General features: G+C 31.8%; 4 protein-coding genes across 7 annotated transcripts; 3 read left to right on the forward strand and 1 right to left on the reverse strand.

Annotated features, from left to right (window-relative positions):
* The first annotated feature begins 393 nt into the window (after nucleotides 1–393).
* On the forward strand, nucleotides 394–2,352 carry LOC108722483 (uncharacterized). Of its 2 annotated transcripts, none has more exons than XM_018447631.1 (2): nucleotides 394–1,913; nucleotides 2,274–2,352. In XM_018447631.1, the coding sequence occupies exon 1, from the start codon at nucleotides 491–493 to the stop codon at nucleotides 1,874–1,876; it is 1,386 nt and encodes a 461-aa protein (XP_018303133.1). In that variant the 5' UTR covers nucleotides 394–490; the 3' UTR covers nucleotides 1,877–1,913; nucleotides 2,274–2,352. The 2 variants fall into 2 exon arrangements, with proteins under 2 accessions (XP_018303133.1, XP_018303134.1); XM_018447632.1 differs by having other exon boundaries at nucleotides 2,280–2,290.
* Nucleotides 2,353–11,583: 9,231 nt separating this feature from the next.
* LOC108722452 (probable trans-2-enoyl-CoA reductase, mitochondrial) lies at nucleotides 11,584–14,006 on the forward strand. The gene is made up of 5 exons (XM_018447577.1): nucleotides 11,584–11,870; nucleotides 11,959–12,195; nucleotides 12,425–12,646; nucleotides 13,322–13,552; nucleotides 13,634–14,006. Exons 1-5 carry the CDS (start codon nucleotides 11,685–11,687, stop codon nucleotides 13,862–13,864), a joined length of 1,107 nt encoding a protein of 368 aa, XP_018303079.1. The 5' UTR covers nucleotides 11,584–11,684; the 3' UTR covers nucleotides 13,865–14,006.
* An 86-nt stretch (nucleotides 14,007–14,092) lies between these two features.
* On the reverse strand, nucleotides 14,093–15,939 carry OSCP1 (Organic solute carrier partner 1). 2 transcript variants are annotated; one of them, XM_018447576.1, is made up of 4 exons: nucleotides 15,630–15,939; nucleotides 14,923–15,242; nucleotides 14,570–14,847; nucleotides 14,093–14,493 (listed from the first exon to the last, which is right to left on the reverse strand). In XM_018447576.1, exons 1-4 carry the CDS (start codon nucleotides 15,859–15,861, stop codon nucleotides 14,124–14,126), a joined length of 1,200 nt encoding a protein of 399 aa, XP_018303078.1. In that variant the 5' UTR covers nucleotides 15,862–15,939; the 3' UTR covers nucleotides 14,093–14,123. The 2 variants fall into 2 exon arrangements, with proteins under 2 accessions (XP_018303078.1, XP_018303077.1); XM_018447575.1 differs by having other exon boundaries at nucleotides 14,570–15,242.
* An 802-nt stretch (nucleotides 15,940–16,741) lies between these two features.
* Nucleotides 16,742–20,433, forward strand: LOC108722441 (SET and MYND domain containing, class 4, member 4). 2 transcript variants are annotated; one of them, XM_018447557.1, is made up of 6 exons: nucleotides 16,742–16,888; nucleotides 17,523–18,658; nucleotides 18,735–19,015; nucleotides 19,166–19,324; nucleotides 19,388–19,531; nucleotides 20,058–20,433. In XM_018447557.1, the coding sequence occupies exons 2-6, from the start codon at nucleotides 17,584–17,586 to the stop codon at nucleotides 20,310–20,312; spliced, it is 1,914 nt and encodes a 637-aa protein (XP_018303059.1). In that variant the 5' UTR covers nucleotides 16,742–16,888; nucleotides 17,523–17,583; the 3' UTR covers nucleotides 20,313–20,433. The 2 variants fall into 2 exon arrangements, with proteins under 2 accessions (XP_018303059.1, XP_018303060.1); XM_018447558.1 differs by lacking the exon at nucleotides 16,742–16,888 and having other exon boundaries at nucleotides 17,832–17,912; nucleotides 18,062–18,658.
* Nucleotides 20,434–20,510: the final 77 nt, after the last annotated feature.

Below are 20,510 nucleotides of genomic sequence, written 5' to 3' on the forward strand. Positions count from 1 at the left end.
TGCGTCGTCTACAATATGCGAAGTAAGCTTGGTTTAAGAAGTAAGAGTAAGAAATTTACCAATCACAGTCAATTGTGAAAAGAATAATCGACTGTGATTGGTGAATTTCTTACTCTTACTTCTTAAACTAAGATTACTTCGCATATTGTAGACGACGCATTGTAGACAGGCCTTTAGACCCCGCATGACAGTGGTCCTCAGTATATTCTGGACAGGAGATACGCATAACGGCAATTCGGAGCAATCAGCTAACCAATCAAATTTCGTTTTGTCCTTGCTATGCATTCCTCAAGTTGTCTCACCTGTCTTTTTCCACCATAGCGGCGATGCGGCATTATGATGAATGAAAATATCAGCTGATAACAACGAAAAATACCGGTAAAATTCATATAAACTTGACTGAAGATTTAAAGTGTTCAAGAGATCAAGCGAAGTCGAAACGAGTTTCGATTTATCGACGATTTCATCAGGAAGGTTTAAGAAGAGTCAAATGGCAAGGACTCTCACATGTCTGATGGCTCTCAACATGTCACAAATAGAAAGGTTAGTAGTGAGGCCGATCGGAGACATGCTTACCGTGGAAGACGATGATTTTACGATGAAAAGCGTCGGCGAAGATTATCAAGATATGTCGGAATGCAACACGGAATTTAAAAAGAGAATTGTACCCGTAGTTACCATAGAAGAAACGGAAGATAACGTATCTCTCGATGGAAATCTAACCTATGATGATGGCGTGAAAAAGTGGGACCAGATTTCAGTGCATCAAACGGGGATATTAGTGGAAGAATCGTTTGAAATCGAGGAAAATCCACATATTGACATTAAGGAAAAAGAAGAGCGGAAGGAAGTAATTAATTGGAGATTGGCTCCGGTAGATCATTCAGCAGTAGAATGGAATAGGGATGAGGTACAAATGGATGAGGTACAAATGGATGAGGTACAAATGGATAAGCCATGCACCGAGCAATCGCATGTGGAACAGCCACATACGGAACAACCACGTGCGGAGCAACCACATGTGGAGCAATTACGTGTGGAAGAACCATGTGTGGAGCTGCTACGTGCGAAACAACCACGTGTGGAGCTACTACGTGTGGACGAGTCGCGAGACCTGCGAGTAATCAATCCTGTGGCAATAACACCGAGCAGTACGTTGCAAACACAGAATGGTGAGTTTAGAACCATTGAGGAAATAAAGGAAGAGGAGGAACGGCTAATGACGGAAATCGAAAAAAGAGGCGAGCTGCAGAAAACGATTAATGAAAGGGTAGCAAGAATTAAAAGAATGCGTGAGTTTTTGGAAAAATTCGATGACATTGAAGAAACTGAGGCTAAAGAGGAGAATGTAGAGATGGAGAAACGACTAAATGAAGCGATAGACGCTTACTTGACAGCAGGTGGGCAAAGCAAAAGTTTCAGCGATAAATTCACAATAGTGGACAACAACGGACAAAGCACGTGCGAAGCGTCAATGGTTGTTACATTAAAGAACAAAAGACTGAGGAAGAACATCCAAGAAAGTAAAATGTATCGGATAACATATGATATCACAGGATCTGAAATAAATCGATCGTACTGCGTGTTTACGAGCGACGATACTACATCACGGACAAACAAAGCTAGAAAGACAACGGAGACGAGGACATCAGAGATAATAACGCGATCGATGAACTTAAGAAGAAATTTATCAACAAAGTCAAATTCGAACAAAGCGGCGCAGGTCAGAAAAAGGGAAAAGAGAAATACACAATGGTCACTGAAGAATAGAAAGCGAGCTTACAAATCGAAAGAACGAAAAGGGAGAGATCCAATGACAATTGTGAGGAATGAAAAGGGAAGGTTCGTGAAGAAAAAAGTTGTAACGAAAAAGTGAAAAAGCGCTTCCAACAGCTGACGAGAAAATGAGCGAGGTAATCACCGACGCAGAAACTTATAGGCCCGTATTCATAGTCAGACCTTGTACTTAAGGCTTTCTTAAATTTATCTTTAGATGCTTAGTAGCAAATGAAATAATTCGTAGAGCGTAATGGTTTTAAACTCTTAAATATAAGGCCTGACTATGAATAGTATTTTCGAGTGCAGTCGATTTTAACTTAATCCGGGTCGGATATTGATGGCATCATATGCTTTATTTTGATTTCTGATTGGACAAAGTCATGATACTTTTGGATCAAACATGGGTTAACCGAACTGGGTCGGGTTCAAACCCACTGCACTCAAAAATGCTACTAATCTGAATTGTCAGATTAAACTGACAAAGAATCCTTTAGTTTCAGAAGATGCTGCACCATCGGCGCAGCCGATAAGGTCATCTCTTCTTTTTCTTGTTCTTCCTCTTTGTCTTCTCCTTTTCCTCCTCTTCATATTTGATCCCATCTTCACTAATGACGATACAGCCAGTAACGTAGATGAAAAATTGTTTACTATATACTTCCAATCTTCCACAGCCGCAAAGAAATAAAAATGCAAAGTCAACTCACAATGTATAAAACACACTCGGTAGGTCTCATCAGAAATTTCCAAAAACATTATAAAAAATTATAAGAAACAACAGCTCACCGAAGCAAAACACGTTCATCCCAGTCGAGTCAATTCAGATTAGCATTCATCTTGAGTGAGACAGAGGCGGTTATAACAGAAGATTTAACTAGAGAACTCAAAGGACACCAATGAGACACTGTCACGAAAGAAAAGAGCAACTGACGTGTTTAGAAAGGCGATCGAGAGCGGCGAATGGCAAGGATGCAGCAGTCAATAGTATCTCGAGGTGCTGAGAGGATGAAAACGCTTGGTAATTATAAGTTATTTGAAGATTTAACCGCGAAAAGTTCATTTCATATGTAGTTTATGTTGAATAATTAATTATATGTTTACTGTATAAAAAAAACAGAATATTTTAATGTGTAGAATATTTTATATTTAACACGTTAAATGCCATGCTGATCCCTACGGACTGGCACTAGACTTTCTGTTTATGCCAATCCTACGGATTGGCGCTCAACTTTTTGTTTAGGCTACAACACCTTGCGTACCGAGGATGAACATTTCGTTTAGGCGACGTCAATTCTTGAGGAATTTAAAGTAATAAGTGAAGAATATAATACTTTCAAAAATTATCAAAAATTAATGCAATTTATTAAATCAGTTTAAACAAAGATGGGGTTTTCCTTTACAGATATTACAAAAAGTTACAATTTTTTTTGGTTAAATTTTTCACCATTTTCCACTCAAATATTTTTTAACATTCTATGTAGTAGTCATCCCAGCCTTGTTCCTCGTTATCTTTTGTTTACACTTTAGTTCATGCACCGCGAGTGAGTCTCCAATTACCTGGATGGTATTGTGTGGCATAAACGGAAAATGAAACAAATAGGCTTGGCACTTAACGTGTTAATTAAAAAAAATATGAGTCTTCGCGGTTGTTAGTGTTTAAATTGTATAAGGCAGTAAAATAGAATTTGCATAAATAATTGAAATGTACTTACCAACGAACAATTTTGTAATCTTTACTTTTTGTAATTTTTACCTTGTTTATGTACATTTTGTAATTTTTATCTCGTTTCAAAATACACAATTGACTGGATTTAAGTCCTCTTTAGTGCTGAAGTATAAAGTATACTTTATCGCCTTATATAATTCATGCATCACAGCAGAGGATCATGTAGGAATCTTGTATTGGATTATTCTTAGGATCACAAATTATATACTGTTCACCCTTTTGTATTTCGAAACATGTATGTCCACCTACGAGAAAAAGTATAATTTTTTAAAAGTCCTATCGACTTTTACCTTGACTTTAAAGAAAAATGTTCAAACAACATGTACAAAATTGCACACTTTGAAAAGTAATGTTTTCAATAAAATTATCCAAAAAAGTTGAAAAAAATCAAATTTTTGGATAGTGAAGAATAACCGTATATTATGTCGAAAAATAGAATTGTTGTTGATCATATATTTAGAGTCTTATTTAAATGTGATTACAACTTTATTATGATAAATATTTATATATGTATTCAAAATGAGATATCCGCCACTCACAATTCGTCATATAATATATTTAGAGAACTTTTACTCTTCTAAATATATCTTAAGTTTAATAGTCATGTGTGTGTGTGTATTTGTACGCTATGATGTATTTAAAAAATATATATTTAAAAAAATAAAATCCAATTTTATATTTTAAATATATGACATTTCAACTTTTTGTGATCATTTTGAATTTAAATTTTGATAGTAAATTTGGAATCACACGCAGCATTCTAAAAAAACCTATAAAATTGTCTATAAAGTTCTCTTCATATGAAACGCATCTCTTTTGGGAAATCGGGGGGGGGGGGGATACGAAAGGATTAATATAATTTATTTCAATTTTGTTTGTATATGTTCGATAGACTTTTTCTGGTTTAAAATTGATATCGTAAAAGACCGTAAAAGAGTGTCTAAAATTTAAATTATCCATAAGGAACTAAATTTTCTTTTTTTATCCATAGAAAATAGTTTCTACCGTAAGTTTATTGTAAGAATTAAATTATTTTGTGTTTTGATCGTAATAAGCAGTTTATATCGATTAAATTAAGTAATTTTGTATTTTGTTTTTACAGTAGTAAGGTTTATACATCAATTCAGCGTAAGAATAGGATAATTTATGTTTATGATTATAAAGTGATTTATACAGCGAATTTACCGTTAGATACATTTTTTGCTTTATATGAGGACAATATAATTTTAATAGTGTAATTAAAATATTAATTTATACAAGTTTATATTTAAGAATGTGATTTTTATATTGTGAGATATCTATATTATATCAGATAAGTTTAACTATTAGAAATATTAAGTTACCATCTTTACAATATAATAGGTCTAGATCGGACGGTATTGATTTGTGAAGATGAACACACATACACACACACACACACACACACACATAAAAAAGGGAAATTTATGTTAAATAGCTGGAATTATATAAGAATGGTTGAAGTTAGTGAGCGGTCATATCGATTGGCAAGAAACTCTGAAACAAGTATAGACATTTTCTACCTTATCTCGCGTAACTGATATAAGGAAATGTTGACGACAGTTCTTTTCAGGCTTCGGACCTATGCGTTACAAAGTTCGTGGACTGTTATTAAAAAAGTGAAGCAGAGTTTCGCCTAATATCGCGACTGATTAAAATTTATAATTATTAAAATTGATTGCATTATTTACGTTGTGACAATACTTGCGGTGACTATGTACATTTCGAGCGCAAATGCATGTATGTTTGTGAAGTAACGAAAGCGACTGTGTAAATACGGAAGAAATATTATTTTACTTGAAAACTAAACATTCGTACTTATCTATTCATCTATCGAACTTTATTTAGCGATCCGTTTGTCCCTCTACTTCCATTTTTCTTTCTTTTCTCTCATTATTATATTATACTATATTTAGCTTATACTGTTTTGTCACATTCTTATTATTCATTTCTACAAAAATATTCTCAAATAATTTTCAGTACATTCTCAGAATATTCTCAGCAACATTCTTTGTGTTATCATATTGACAGATAATCTAATATTTATCGTCAAAACAATAAATACAGCCAACAAAGAAACAGCCATATAAATAAATTTATAACTTTAATCTATAATTTTGCCTATCCGGTCGTCCAGCTATAATAGAATGGATGGAATATGTTTTTATTAAATTTGTTTTAAATAATTGATTTTATTAAAAATTAATAATAAAATATTGAAAAATTACTTAATAGATGCTATTAAATTTTTATAACATATTTATATATAATAGTTTATATTAAAAAATTCTTTTACTTTAAAAAAATTAATAAAGTTAAAACGTCAAAAGTTAAATTAGAATCTACTCATTTAATATTAGAAAGTTGTGATGATAATAAGATGAAATCATTATTAGGAACAGCTAAATTGTTATATGTACTATTAAAATATAACGAAGAAACAAAGATTTGTAATTGATATACAGCAAATACAATGCCACTATATTAGGCTTGTGAACGTGCCGAGAATTTAATTAAATTAAAAGAATGTATATGCTAAAGAATTAATACAAAGATGTTTATATTACAACAGAAAATGTAGATGTTTTTGAAGGTATACTGGTTTAATTAAAAAGTTGCACTTTTTTTCCGATAGATTTCGGAATGCAAACTGTTCACCGAGCGATTTGTCGTTCCTTATGGATTCAAAATTTAAAGGTATTTTTTAATTCAACCGCTCTACGAATAAGACTGAGTTCCGAAATCCATAAAAAAAAAATGTGTTGTCTTTTAGTTGACGAGTGTACAATTGAAATATAGGTGAGAAAAGTATTCAGTTGTTTGTCACTCCAGGATAATTCCATACACAGTTTGTGATAAATTAAAAGATACGTTATGGTATAAAAATAAAGGTAAAAAATCCTAAATTGCTCGATAAGTAACTTTTTTATCGGATATCCGATTGTTAACTTGGCTATTTCTTTCAATTCAGTTTTTAAGGATTTTTATATAAAGTATCGCTTTCATCTCTGGTTTTCCTGTAATTTTGTAAAGTGTATTTTTACGCGAATAGAATATATTATTTCTGAGAAAATCGTCGCTCAAATCAAAATTTTTTGATGCCGATAAATTGGAAAATGACAATTAAATGATATCTTATGTGTTCACGCTCATTAATTAATGTTATCATTTATGAATTAAATATATAATATGGTTAAAATTAAAATAAACGTTGTCATTAATATTAATATTTACACATTAATAATATCAGTTCAGTTAATATAAATTAAGTATGAAATGAGAAATTTGAGTGGAACGACAATTAATAATAATAATAAGAAGAAAACGACATCAACTTAAATATGATCAGCCGTCTTTAATATAATCAATTTTGAATAATCAAAACCACAGTTGATAATATATCAGTGTTCTTCAATTATTCAAGTAATTCAATTACCCTTTGAGGTAGTCACGCTGTATTAAATACAGACCGACATTCTTCTATGGCTGCGTTCCATTAACGCTCGCAACGCTGCGAGCATCGTTTGTCCTTGTTTAACATTTCATAAACGACAAGGATAAAATGATTCCACGAGCAATGTGAGCGTTAAGTGGAACGCAGCCTATATAGTACATATCTCGTACGATGTAAATGGAAATTTACCGCTATTTGGTTCGTATCTCCGCTAAATGCGTGCCTTGACTTTTTACTAATATTTTTTTCACTTAACATTGCTTTGTTGGTTTTACCTTATTCAGTTAATCCACCCGTCACTGTCCGCAATTATAGTGAGTATGAATATTAATAAAACCATGTACGATATTATAAAATAGACTATAAACAATACTTAACGTTTTAGGTTATGGGTAGACATTGCTGCGTTTTGGGATGTTCTTCGGGGGTGAATCTACCTTCTCACATGTTTCCCAAAGACGTTATCATGATGAATAAATGGAAAAAGGCGATTTATTCAGAGAAAATACAAGATTTAACCGATGAACAATTAAGAAAGTGCGTTGTATGCTACAAACATTTTGCCGATAGTGATTACGAAGCAATGTACAGATTACGAAGATTGAAACCTGGTGTTATACCGTCCTTATATCTGCCAAATAATGGCAATAACAATACTGAAGCAAATAATGGTAAAGACAATGAGATAGTTAATGATCATGACACTGAGACTCATACTTACAGCATTGTAAGTACAAGAGATTCTAAGAGCAAAACATTAGATACAAATGCAATTGGTCAACTTGAAGAAATAGAAATAATAGAAATAAAACAAGAGAAACAACCTGCAATAGAAGTCTTACAAAATATTCCAATAATTAGAGAATTATCACATATTCCAATATATAAAGAAGCATCACAGAATATTCCAATAAATGAAGAGATGTCACAAAGTACTCCAATAAATGAAGAAGTATTACAAAGTTCTCCAACAAATAAAGATTCTTTAGAATTAGAGCCTTCCTTGCCTAAAAATTCAACATCCAGCTTGTCAGACCTGCATAACTTACTTCATGGAAAGTGCTTTCATAAATTTACGCCAAAAATGTGGAAGTTGTACAAATTATCATGTATATTAAGGAAGAAGCAGGAGGTTGTTATAAAGAGGCAATTATCATTTCGTGAACGTATAAGGCAAGCTAAGCAATGCAGCAAAAGTACTGCTATAGAAAAGTTATTGTCTTCGTTGACACCTGTCGAACAGGCTTTTCTCCAGATGCAGATAAGAACGACAAAATATGCCTTTGAGGTATGTAAGTGGAATATTATAATAAGAAAATCTCAACTTATGGTAGATTGATCTAATTTTATTTATAGGATAGACATTTTACGTTGACTGAAAAGATTGCAGCTTTATCTATCATGAAACAATCTAGTAAATGTTATCAATATCTGACACAAGTTTTCAATCTGCCCAGCATAGAAACATTACGATCTATACTTCAGACAATTAATATTCATCCAGGTCCAAATAAATTTATAAATAAACATTTAAAAAAGAAAGTAAAATTAATGAAAGAGAGAGATAAAGTGTGTCTTTTAATGTGGGACGAAATGTTATTGCAACCTCATGTAGATTATGATACAAAAAAGAAGCATATTCTTGGTTTTGAAGCTTTTGGCAATAAGAGGAGAGCAAGATTCGCCGATCACGTGTTAATTTTTATGATTCGTGGCGTACAAAGTGGATGGAAGTTTCCACTGGCGTATTATTTTTGTGATGGTGCAACAAAAACTGATCAACTTATTGAGTGGATCAAAGATATTGCCAAAATTATAATTGACAGTGGATTATATCTTGTTGCCTTTGTATGTAATGATGGAAAGAGGAATCTCACAGCTATAAATAAACTAAAATTAGAATCGGCTAGGCTAAAATTGAAACAAAAACAACTATATTGTAAGTATGCTTTTTGTTAAATTATCATAAATATAAAGATTATAGTTATTTACATCTATTATATAATTTGTTTTATCATAAAGTAAATTTTAATGTTAAATTATATATATAATTACATATATATATTTATATACATATTTATAATTTATTAATATATTGATATTTAAATTATTAAATTATGTATTATTATTGTACTATATTTTATTAAATTATAATTTCATTTATATTATTCTGTATTTCTTTAGATGGTTATATAACAATAAAAAAGCAAGATATAATTCCATTGTATGATCCACCATGTCTTATTAAAGGCATACGCAATAATTTATTAAATAATGATCTTGAGTTTGACGTTGAAGAAGGAGAAGAAGGAAAATTTGCATCATGGGAAATTATCGAACAAGCACATCATATGGACTTGACTCATAGCATGTATCGATTAATGCCGAAAATTACAGCAGAGCATGTAATAAGAAGTAAAATAAAGAAAAAAAAAGTTAAAAACGCTGCTCAGGTTTTGAGTATGACGATGGGCGGATTCATACATCACCATACCAAACTGGAAGGTATATATTTATGCAGATTTAATAAAGCTAGAATCTCGTGTATAATTACTACATATTTATAATATTGCTGATTGCAGGGTTTAGATCGATACGAGATCGATTAACCCGGAAGTGCCATGAACTTGTCAAATTAAGAACCAAAGAGCACGTGATGTCATTAATCAATCTCGAATCGATTCAAATCCAGTCGAAAACACTATTAATAAGACTTAATTATGTGATTATATATTAAGTTTATTTTTCATGTGTATGTGCTTTTTTTTAGGGCACGTGAATACAGTCTATGGACCATTAAAAATGCCAGAAAAGAAAGGACGGGATACAGCAGAGATAATACTTTTCTTTGACCGATTGTTTGATTCTGTTAACGGACATACGTTAAAGCCGGAGAAACCGTTAAGAGTTGCCATTTCGCATAACAGTCCACATTTTCCATTTTGGGAGAGGGCAGTAAAGAGACTACAAAGAATGCGGTTTGTCGATCGGAAGGATAAGAATCAAATAAGAGATTCAAATATTCTAAAAAATTGGATTTCTACTATAGGGGGATTACGCAAATTGTGGATTATTTTGGAAGCATATGAATTCAAATGCTTGAAGCCTCGAATTTTAAATTTGGATTCCCTTCAACATTTCTTCGGGCAGATTAGATCCTTCGGCATAAGGAATACCAATCCCACGTGTGCGGAATTCGAGAGTTCTTTTAAAACGTTGCTAATCAACAATTTAACGTCACCTCGTACCGTGGAAAATAACAGTGAGAATAAAATAGACGGATCGTTGTTGTTTACGTTAAAAGAGTTTCTTAGTGAGATAGAAAGTAGATACAATGACAACTTGATGTTAGATTTGGAGAGGCCTTTAGATGCAACACATGATTATCTTAACATTTGCAACTCTATTGTGGCAAAAATCCTAAATAATTCACAAATCAAAGGATGCAACATATGTAAAAATCTCCTGACAGATGTTACAAAATCTGAATTAGTTAGTAGTAACGATTTGATAGAAACATTTAAGAGTGCTGAAGATCTATTAACGTCAAAAATGAGTGGCGTCTGCTATGTGCATCATGCGGCGTTAATGTTGGAAACCGAGTTATATATACAAATGGATTTACGTTGGTTAAATTGTCCGCAGCATGACGTTCAGCTCAAAAAGTTCTTAGTATCATATGTAGTTGCATTTTATATTTGCAAGTGGTGTAATAGTATAAACGATATACTAACAGAGAAAGAACATGACGATGTGAAATAGATAACAAAACGTGCCTATATTATACGTAAAGTCAAAGTTGTAAATTTTAATAAAATATATAATTTATATATCGTTCCACGTTTTTAATTATATTGTTATAATTCGCAGTGCGGAACACGAAAAGCGTGAGTTATTGTTTAATTGTATTTTTCTGTAAGAAGAAAGTATAATCGGAGGAAATAAATGGAAAGGAAGCAACATTCTCGATGTGACAAAAATAAATTTATGTTTATATAAATTTATATAATGGGACAAAAATATAGATTCTCGTCGATGAGCTAACTAACACTCGAACGAAAGGAATTTGTGATACATCCTAATCCAGTCTACAGTAAAAAATAAAACAAAAGTGCTGTACAACATCGAGATTGATCGTGAGCTCGGTTTCATTGTCTGCAGATCCGTTCATAATTCTTACATCATGGCTTCTATGATATAAGAGTACATATATTCTCACATCATTATTCTTAATTATCATTAATCATCTTAGACTCGATTCCATCAATGTAAGAATAATTTTAATCTCGGTTGAATTTAGTTTCTTTTTCTAAGAATTAGAAGAAGATAAACAGTAAGCTGAATCGAGATTAAAGTTAATATTACATTGATAGAACATTGATTATCTTAATTAATCATCTTAATCGTCATTATTCTTATATCATTATTTTTAAATACATGTATTCTTATATTATAGATTCATTGTTTTAAAACTACTATGACAAATCGAGATTTGCAATGTCGCACTTTCGAGAATTCTAATATCGAAAACATCGAAATATCGTAATTTCGAGAATCGTAGCGATCGACGAACAGCGATGAGTTGGAGGAGGGGGGGGAATATCTTCAAGATAATAACAATAACCTGTGTAGCAAGTAACAGCAAGTTTTGGTCCGAAATTTTTAATACGAGTGTCATAACGAACGTCGAAGTCGCAATTCGAAATAACTATGTTTGTAGGCCAATTAACTTTATCGATTTCACGATCAATTAGAAGTAACCTAACGAATGTACGAAAAATGAGTGCTGCAATTAATACCGACTGTGTAAAGTCTCTACTATACAAAGAATACGGCGATCCCGTTAAAGTTCTCCAAGTAACAACGCAAACAATAGAACAGCCACTAGGCGAACAAGTAATTATTATTGCAATTAAAAAGTTTATATTTTTTTATCCATGAAATTTTAATCATAAAATTTAATCTAATTTTTGTGGATGTATAGGTATCTGTGAAATGGTTACTATCCCCAGTAAATCCAGCCGATATAAATACGATACAAGGAAAATATCCTAGCAGGCCTCCTCTACCAGCAGTAGCAGGAAATGAGGGGGTTGGAGAAATAGTAGCGATTGGATCTGATGTTCAAGGTTTGCGTATCGGAGACAGAGTGGTACCGAACGGTCCTAATTTTGGAATCTGGAGAACACAAGCTAATTATAATTCTAAGGATGTTATGAAGGTGTATATATCATTTTGTAAAGCTCGATGCACAATTGAAAGACGTAGGCGATGGAAACAAGAAATAACAGATTTCAATCTATCAGAAATTAAGTATTTTGATATATCTATATGATTTCTGATAGATTGAAATCTATTATTCCTTCTTCCTATTGTCTGTATTTTTTGATTGTGTCTCAGGTTTTACAATAAGTTTGTTGCATGTGTTATTTCTTAGTCTGGTTTTATAGATACCAAATGATGTTGATCTAGTTGTAGCCAGTATGATGAACGTGAATCCATGTACAGCGTATAGAATGCTGAAAGATTTTGTTCCATTAAAGCCTGGAGATACTGTGATACAAAACGGTGGCAATTCTGCAGTTGGTCAACTGATCATTCAATTATGTAAAATATGGAATTATAAGTCTGTCAGTGTTGTTAGAGATAGACCAAACATACAAGAATTAAAGGTATAATGTTAACAGTTTTCTTAAAAATTTACTGCATGATACGTACAATATTATGAATTATGTATAATATGTATGATATTATGTCTCTGGCAATGTGGGACTTTGAAGATACAGTCAACTTTTTTTATTATGAATCCTGATAGAGGAGAGTACAGCTTTTTACGATCATTCGGAGATCGTTTTATTTCTACATTTTCTTATGTATTTTTCTTCATGGAAGTTAAAAATTATCATATCATAATAACGACGCTACTTAAGGAAAAATTGGTACATTATGTGTATATATGTGTGTGAAAAATCAAGTTAATAGAATTCTTCACATAATTATGAAATTTCTGTCAAATATTTATGTTTTAATCACTTAAAAACTAATTCAGAGAGTTGTTGATCCAACTCTGAACTTGGTTTTTAAATGATAAGCATAACTACAGCGATTTCGTGAATTATTATGATAATTTTTGGTTTCCATGAAGAAAAATAAATACAGAGATAATAAAAATTCGTTAAAGCTTTCACAAGAGAGTATGTAAGAATTTTTTTTAGATTTTTATACAGTCCAGAACAATGTAAAAAATCTGTACTGAAGTTCAAAGTTCCAGGCTGCTGATGGAAGATGCAAAATTACATATTGTCAACAAAGAATCAAGAATACACATAATATTATGAATTATTTAGAATCAATTAACGAGTTTAGGAGCAGATGAAGTGCTAACCGAGGAGGAAGTCCGAAATACACAATTGTTTAAAAATAAAAAGTTACCTGTACCGAAATTAGCTCTTAATTGTATCGGTGGACAGAACGCAACTGAAATAGTGAGACATCTTGCCTATGGTGGTATTATGGTGACTTACGGCGGCATGTCTAGAGAACCATTAACTGTACCAATATCCGCACTTATATTTAAGGTAATTCAACACTCCATTTGTAATTAAAAATTGTAAAAAAATATTTGTTAAGTCTAATTAATGCAATTTATATTATTTCAGGACATATCATTCAAAGGATTTTGGATGACAACCTGGACAAAAACAAATATGGATTCTCAGGAGAGATTGGATATGTTTAAGAATTTAGCAGGTTTCTTTAGGGATAAGAAATTGCAACCGCCACCATATAAACTGGTGCCTTTCCGCGAATATCAAGAAGCTATTGCTAAAGCGCTCAGTTTTGATGGTCGAACGGGCGTAAAGTATATTTTAGATTTAACAGAATCTTAAAATATTTTTATGCATTTGCTACTTTTTTATAATTCCTATCAGTAGATTTGATTTAAAATTACCATCTTAGGATTGTGCAATATGCGCATATTGTTTTCCTTATGCTTCTGATAAGATTGAAGCAAAATACTGTCTTGTAAAAGAGAATAATTTTTCATATGAGAATATATTTATTTCTAGAAATATCAGTGTATAAATATGCTAGAAAATATAGGAAAAATAATTGCAATGCGTTATATGTCTCAGTTAAAATTTTAAATCATTCGATCTCGTCGAGAAGCTCGAGCAAGTTCATACTGCGTTTCAAACCTTCGTGCTCGTCTTCGAAAAAATCCGCATATACAGTATCAAGTTTGGCTTTGTAGTCCTCGTTCAATTTTGGCTTTTCATTTTCCGCGTTATTTCGTTTAGCGTTGTTTCCTTCGATATCAGTTTCCTTATTTGCATTATTTACAGTCTCTTCGTCCACGTTTGACAGTAAATTAAGCGTAAATGGTCTCTCGTAATTAGTTTCCTCAGTTCCCAGCTGAACAGCCAGCATGCCTAATTCTGCTTTTGTGCCGCAGTCTCTTAAGAACTGTTGGCTGTCTCGTACTGCGCTTTCCGTTAGGCCGTATGTTGGCAAGTATCTATATAAAAAAATTAATAATTTTCCATACCATGTGATTGGCACTTGTATTTTTTTTTTATTATATGTTTTCTTACATATTTTTGCCTAATAACGTCTTTCTATCACCAAAGGTATCGAAGGATCCTCCGCAACATGTCTCAGGACTCACATCTTTAATCCTCATGGTGGCTAGAGTGTTTCCGTGCTCTGTGTATTTCTCATCGTATTTTTGAGGTACTACGTTAAAGCTGGCGTCGTCATTTTGTAAACCGCGTCGCAGGAGGATTGAAACTCGCACGTGGTACGGTTCCAATTCTTTCAGGCAACTCTCCCGTGCATTCCAGACTTCTTCAAAAGTCAGACAGCCATAAAACTGCGCTTTGAAAAGTGGACAAAAATTCTCATTGAATTGAATATTGTTAAATTGATTATACTGAGTTATACTCACGCTAACAACCATCTGATGCACCATGCTGACGCACTTTTGTGCATTTACATCGTTGACTAAGTCGCGTATCGCGTCTATGTGATTTAGAATGATGAGAATGACTTCTCTGGGTCCAGTAGCCGCCCTTAATTGATACTTCACCATCATGATCATTAAATCGAATAATTTGTCCATGCTACTCCTGTCTAGTTTCATGATGGATGAAAGAGCGACGCTTTCCAAAGTGGTGCGTAACTGTGATATTCCGATCATTGGCAATTCTTCGAAAATCGGCGATAGTATTTTAGGATTGAGCAAAGCGGCTGTTACGTCATCTAATACTGTAATTAAACTAGTTTTAACATTAACTTAAATATAAAAAAATTAATTTTTTTAGTGCTATATTTTATTTTGACAATATAAAATAATTTTCATCAATTTTAAAATATCAAAGAATCTTTCCAAAAAATAATATGATGCGTATTTATATCTGTTATAGTATAGTGATTCAGATTGAATGTATGTAATTTTGATGAGATCTTAAAAATTACAAAAGTTTTCTATTTAAAAATTGTCAAAAGATTGTACTACAATTATATAAATCATGTGTATTGCTATAAAAGATTATCAGTGTAATTATAAATTATATCATTTGTACAAAAATATTAACAAATATTTATGGATCATTTTCGAAATATTCGAAAATATACTTTCGAGTGTATCTTCACCTTGTACTGTCTTGTCGACATCGATCTTTTGCGCCTTTAGCCTCTGTCGTAAAACGTACAACATTTCGCCGCCCATATTTAAATACAGGATAGGTGTTGAATGCAAAGACATTTTTGCAGAAGCGATCTTTGTTTGACAATTATTATCAGTGATACATGTATCGAATAAGTACACGTACGCCTTACTAAAGCAAGTAAGTCGATGCGTTGTCTTGACGACGTAAGTGTACATAATACTTCTAACTATTGCGATCGGTACCGAGACTGCGCGAAAAAATTTGCGTGTAGACCCTTCTTAATAGAGACATTAAAAATCTTGTACAGAAACATTTTTATTTTATTAAAAATCTTATAAGATTCGCAAAAAATTTGAGAGACGTATAAGAATTAATATTAGAACCTATTATACAATATAGAATCTTGCAGCAACATTGTTGCAACGGTGTAATGTTGTAATATTGCTGGAATGATCTGTGCTGTATGGAAAGCAAGTTAAAATAAGCGAAAAGTTTCCCCTAGAAAAATTTTCTCAAAATTTTTTCATAAATTGGAACACTTCAGAAATACTGGAAGGAAGTCTACAGCTTTTCTTATAGAATTTTTCTTATATGTGAATTTTGAAATATTTGTGAATTCTAGGATTTCTTATTCTATAATTTCGGACAAAATATCTTGAACTTTTTTAGATTTAATAAGATTTTATCAAAAATTATAAAATGAAAAATCTTAGAAAACTTAGAATTCATCATATATGAAGAATTCTAGAAAAAATGTATGTTTCCCATCATTTCTGAAAAAAATATCCCAATTTATATAAAAAAATTTGAGAAACTTGAGCCTTTTCTTTTAAAAGTTATAAAATTATTTACAAATTTTAAAAAAATCTGAAATTTACATAATTCTAAAATATTACATGAAAAATTCTGAGAAAAGTTTTTACCAGGGATGAAACAGAAAATCGTTTTCTCTGAAAGAAATTTTATCTCGTTATTTTGACAACATATCGTAATTATTTTAATAGTGCAACATATGTTACATTATACCCTGTTTAAATCAAATTTCCCGCGTTGTATATAGATATTTAAGTGTTGCCAAATCATCGCTAGTTACAAAAAAAAAGAATTACTAAATCATTCTTTTGTTACTAAATTGGCGGGCGTCCAAGAATCCATCCTAACTGAATCTACGTGGCAGCATTCTGTAAGATAAAATAGAAAGAAGTGGTTTTCGTATTCTATAATTGTTGGCAATTCAATCGAGTGAGTTTCTTACTATCTGATGAATCAATCGTAAGGATCGTCAATAGAAATGTTGCTTTCGACAGGAATTACATTCAACAAGTTGACTCACCTGTCTAGCTGTTGTATATAGATGATGCTCTTTTTTTAAATACCGGCAAACAATAATAAAATAAAAAGAAGTATTGCAAATTGTTTCGAAATAGTATACATGCAATGTAATAGGCAATATTTAATAGGAAAAATTTAAAGTTAGATGAAAAATTTAACGTCTATTTGGTGCAAATATTGAATTCAGTATCAAGTTTAATCCATAAGTACTTGTGTTGGAGTCGTTGGGGTTAAACTGATTCAGACGCATGAACGAACAAAAATATTGAAGAAATATTAGAAATACTAAAGAAATATTCTAATTGTATGTATTTCTTTTAATTTCTAATGCTCGAAAATTAATATTTTATTAAAGCATGTTTAGTTTAAAATTACTTACAAATAAAAATAAATGCCTTTGTTTACACATGAAATATAAATAAAATGTGGGTTAAATTAAGCCTCACTTACGGATTAATCTGAAATTTTAAAACAATTTAATGCATGATCATAGTGTCATTTTACATAGTGCTGATTATTTAAAAAATTGAATGTCTTTTTCTAGATTTTGCCCTACACAAAAGTATTACAGTAATATAATATTAAAGCATTCTTAAAAAAACAAAATGGATAAAATACAAATTATATTAAATGCCAGATTGATTGCAGCAGGCAAGCATATGGAACTGTCAAATGAATTTAAGAAACTAAAGACTGATCAGGAACGTATAGTATTTACTCTGAATCTAATGCAACAATATGATATAGTTCCTAGTGCAACTGGTATGCCAAAAAATACCAAAGAATCTGAGAAATTGCGGGAGAAAGGCAATAAAGTTTTTGTCACAGGCGTATTGAATGATACGACATGTATGGATGCGTTAAAATTATATACAAAGAGTATAGCCTTTGCACCTTATCCATCTGAACAACTTGCTCGTAGTTATGCTAATAGGTCAGCAGTTTTATTTAAATTAGGCTTGTATTCGGAATGCATTCAGGATATTGACAGAGCACTAGCCCTAAATTATCCTGATAATCTAAGAGTAAAGCTTTATTTGCGTAAAACAGAATGCTTAATGATTATGGGAAATCATTCTGTAGATGACACACTTAAGGAGGCACAGTACTGGCTGGACAAGATGTCTATACATGATACAAGTCGAGAAAGATTAACAGCAAAACTTGATGTTTTACACAATAAGACTACGCAGACAAAAGTAAATACGAATACAAAAGCAAAAACAGAGGAAACTCCTGATCTTCCTATTATTAAATCTCATAATAATGAAGTTCCTTGTGCATCAGATGCAGTAGCCATAAAATATAATGAGCGTTACGGCAGACACGTTGTTGCTACTCGTAAAATTCACCCAGGGGAGGTAATTGCTGTGGAGAAACCTTATACATTAATATTAGTGCAAGAAAATGTGCAGACACATTGCTCCAATTGTTTGAGGGTATGTTGGGCAAATATACCCTGTAACTATTGCACTTATGCTATGTATTGTTCAGAAGAGTGTAGAAATATTGAATGGGAGAAATGTCATAATATAGAATGTGCCGTCTTTCCTGTTGTCCTCGAATATTCCACCTATAATCTTGATTTATGTAGCATAAGGCTTGCTGTGCTTGCTTTAAGAGAAGCTGGTGGTATTGAGAAATTAAGAACAATGGTAAAAGAAGTTGATGAACATGATGGTATTTATACCTTTTTATATAACATATTTTTTTTCTTAAATAATGGAGTTATTCATAATATGCTATTATTTTTCAGATCCACGAACGAAAGGTTTTTCTCGAGATGGAAAATTATATAGCGATAAATACACTAGCGTGTATAGTCTTGTGACGAATACCGAGAAAAGATCCGTCTCTGATCTCTTCAAGAGATCTTTTGATACTTCTTTTTTTGTATACTTTTTAGCGACGCGTACTGTGATATTTGGTGCTAAATTACCAGAGGATTTAAGCGGATTGGCGAAAAACAACGATGTTACATTCATTGGTGGTCTTATTTTAAAACATCAACAAATAATCCCAAGCAATATGCACAGTGTATGATATCAGCTATGTATTCTAATACACCATATCGATATTATGTGTCATATTTATTGTTTTTTACATCGTTCTCCGATGTGTCAATAATTTTTCAACATTCGCTTCTTTTACAATTTCATTTGATTAATTTAAATCTGATATTTACAGTTTGGTGAAACGCAAGGTTTAGAATATCTAGAACGCGGTATAGCCGCTATGCCATTTTTTAGCTTAATTAATCATAGCTGCGATCCAAATATATTAAGGCACTCGAGACCTGAGCATATAGTGATATATGCCATGTATCCCATTGAAAAGGGCCAGCAGGTATTAAGTTATTTATATTGTATAAATTGTTGAGTTATTGCAGTATATGTTATCTCGTTACAGTTATTAGACAATTACGGCAAACACTATGCCGTCATGTCAAAAGCACAGAGGCAACAGAAACTACTCGAACAGTATTATTTTATCTGTGATTGCATACCTTGCCAGGAAGATTGGCCCTTATATGTTCAATTACAGTCATACCAAGTATAATAAATAATAACTTTAATTAATAACAACACATGTCTGCAAACTTTGAATTTTTTTGTGCTATTTGGAAAAGAGAAAAGTTGTTTCCTATAGTTTTTGATGCGCTGAATCCGAATCCATAAGTGAAACTGTTCTATCACGTTAGGCTTTTGAGAAAAATGAGGTCGAAAATATTTTTATTTTAAAGTAAATATTATAATAAAGTATCACTTTTTATCGATATTTTTATATTGAAGCATAATATTCAAGCATTAATTTGTGCTCTTTTCAAAATATCTCACACATTGAGTTCATCGATCAGTTACGAATTTTATAAATAATAAACGCGTTTTTCAAGCGTTTTAACTTTATTTTTCTCAAAACCTAATATGGTAGAATATTTCCTCTCTTGTGGATTCGGATTCAGCACATCAAAAATTATGGAAAACTGCTATTCTTTTTCCAAGTAGCAAAAATGCAGACCTGTGCAATTTGTGCATTTTAATTGTGTATTTTAATGATAATATGTTTGTTTTGGATATAGACTTTAGTGAAGAAACCAGAGGATAAGGCTAAGATAAGAAAGGCGTTAAAGAAATTTAATATGTATGTTGATTTAGCGACAATAGGCAACATGCCGAACAGATCTTATATCATTAAAGACTTGCTGAAAATGGTACAAGTATTGTACGATTGTGCGCCGATGCCTTGCGAGGAGATGAGTAACGTCATTGAAACATTAAAACGGGTATATGATTTCAACGGGAATTTATGTGAGATACCACAAATACAAAAGTAAACGCGTTATATTTTTCGATTAATAAAACAACATTGTTATTGTTACCATTTTTATTCGTGCATGATTAATAGCGTCAAGGAAAATATTTTAAACCCATTGAGAGAGAAAAATTAATATTTTTTATGATATATATATAAAAGAGAGAGAGATATATATATAAGAATTTATTTGGTGATAAAATAATTTTTAAAGAGATAT

This window comes from Mycetomoellerius zeteki, unplaced genomic scaffold (assembly GCF_001594055.1).
Source record: "Mycetomoellerius zeteki isolate Tzet28-1 unplaced genomic scaffold, Tzet1.0 scaffold204, whole genome shotgun sequence".
Classification (NCBI taxonomy): domain Eukaryota; kingdom Metazoa; phylum Arthropoda; class Insecta; order Hymenoptera; family Formicidae; genus Mycetomoellerius; species Mycetomoellerius zeteki.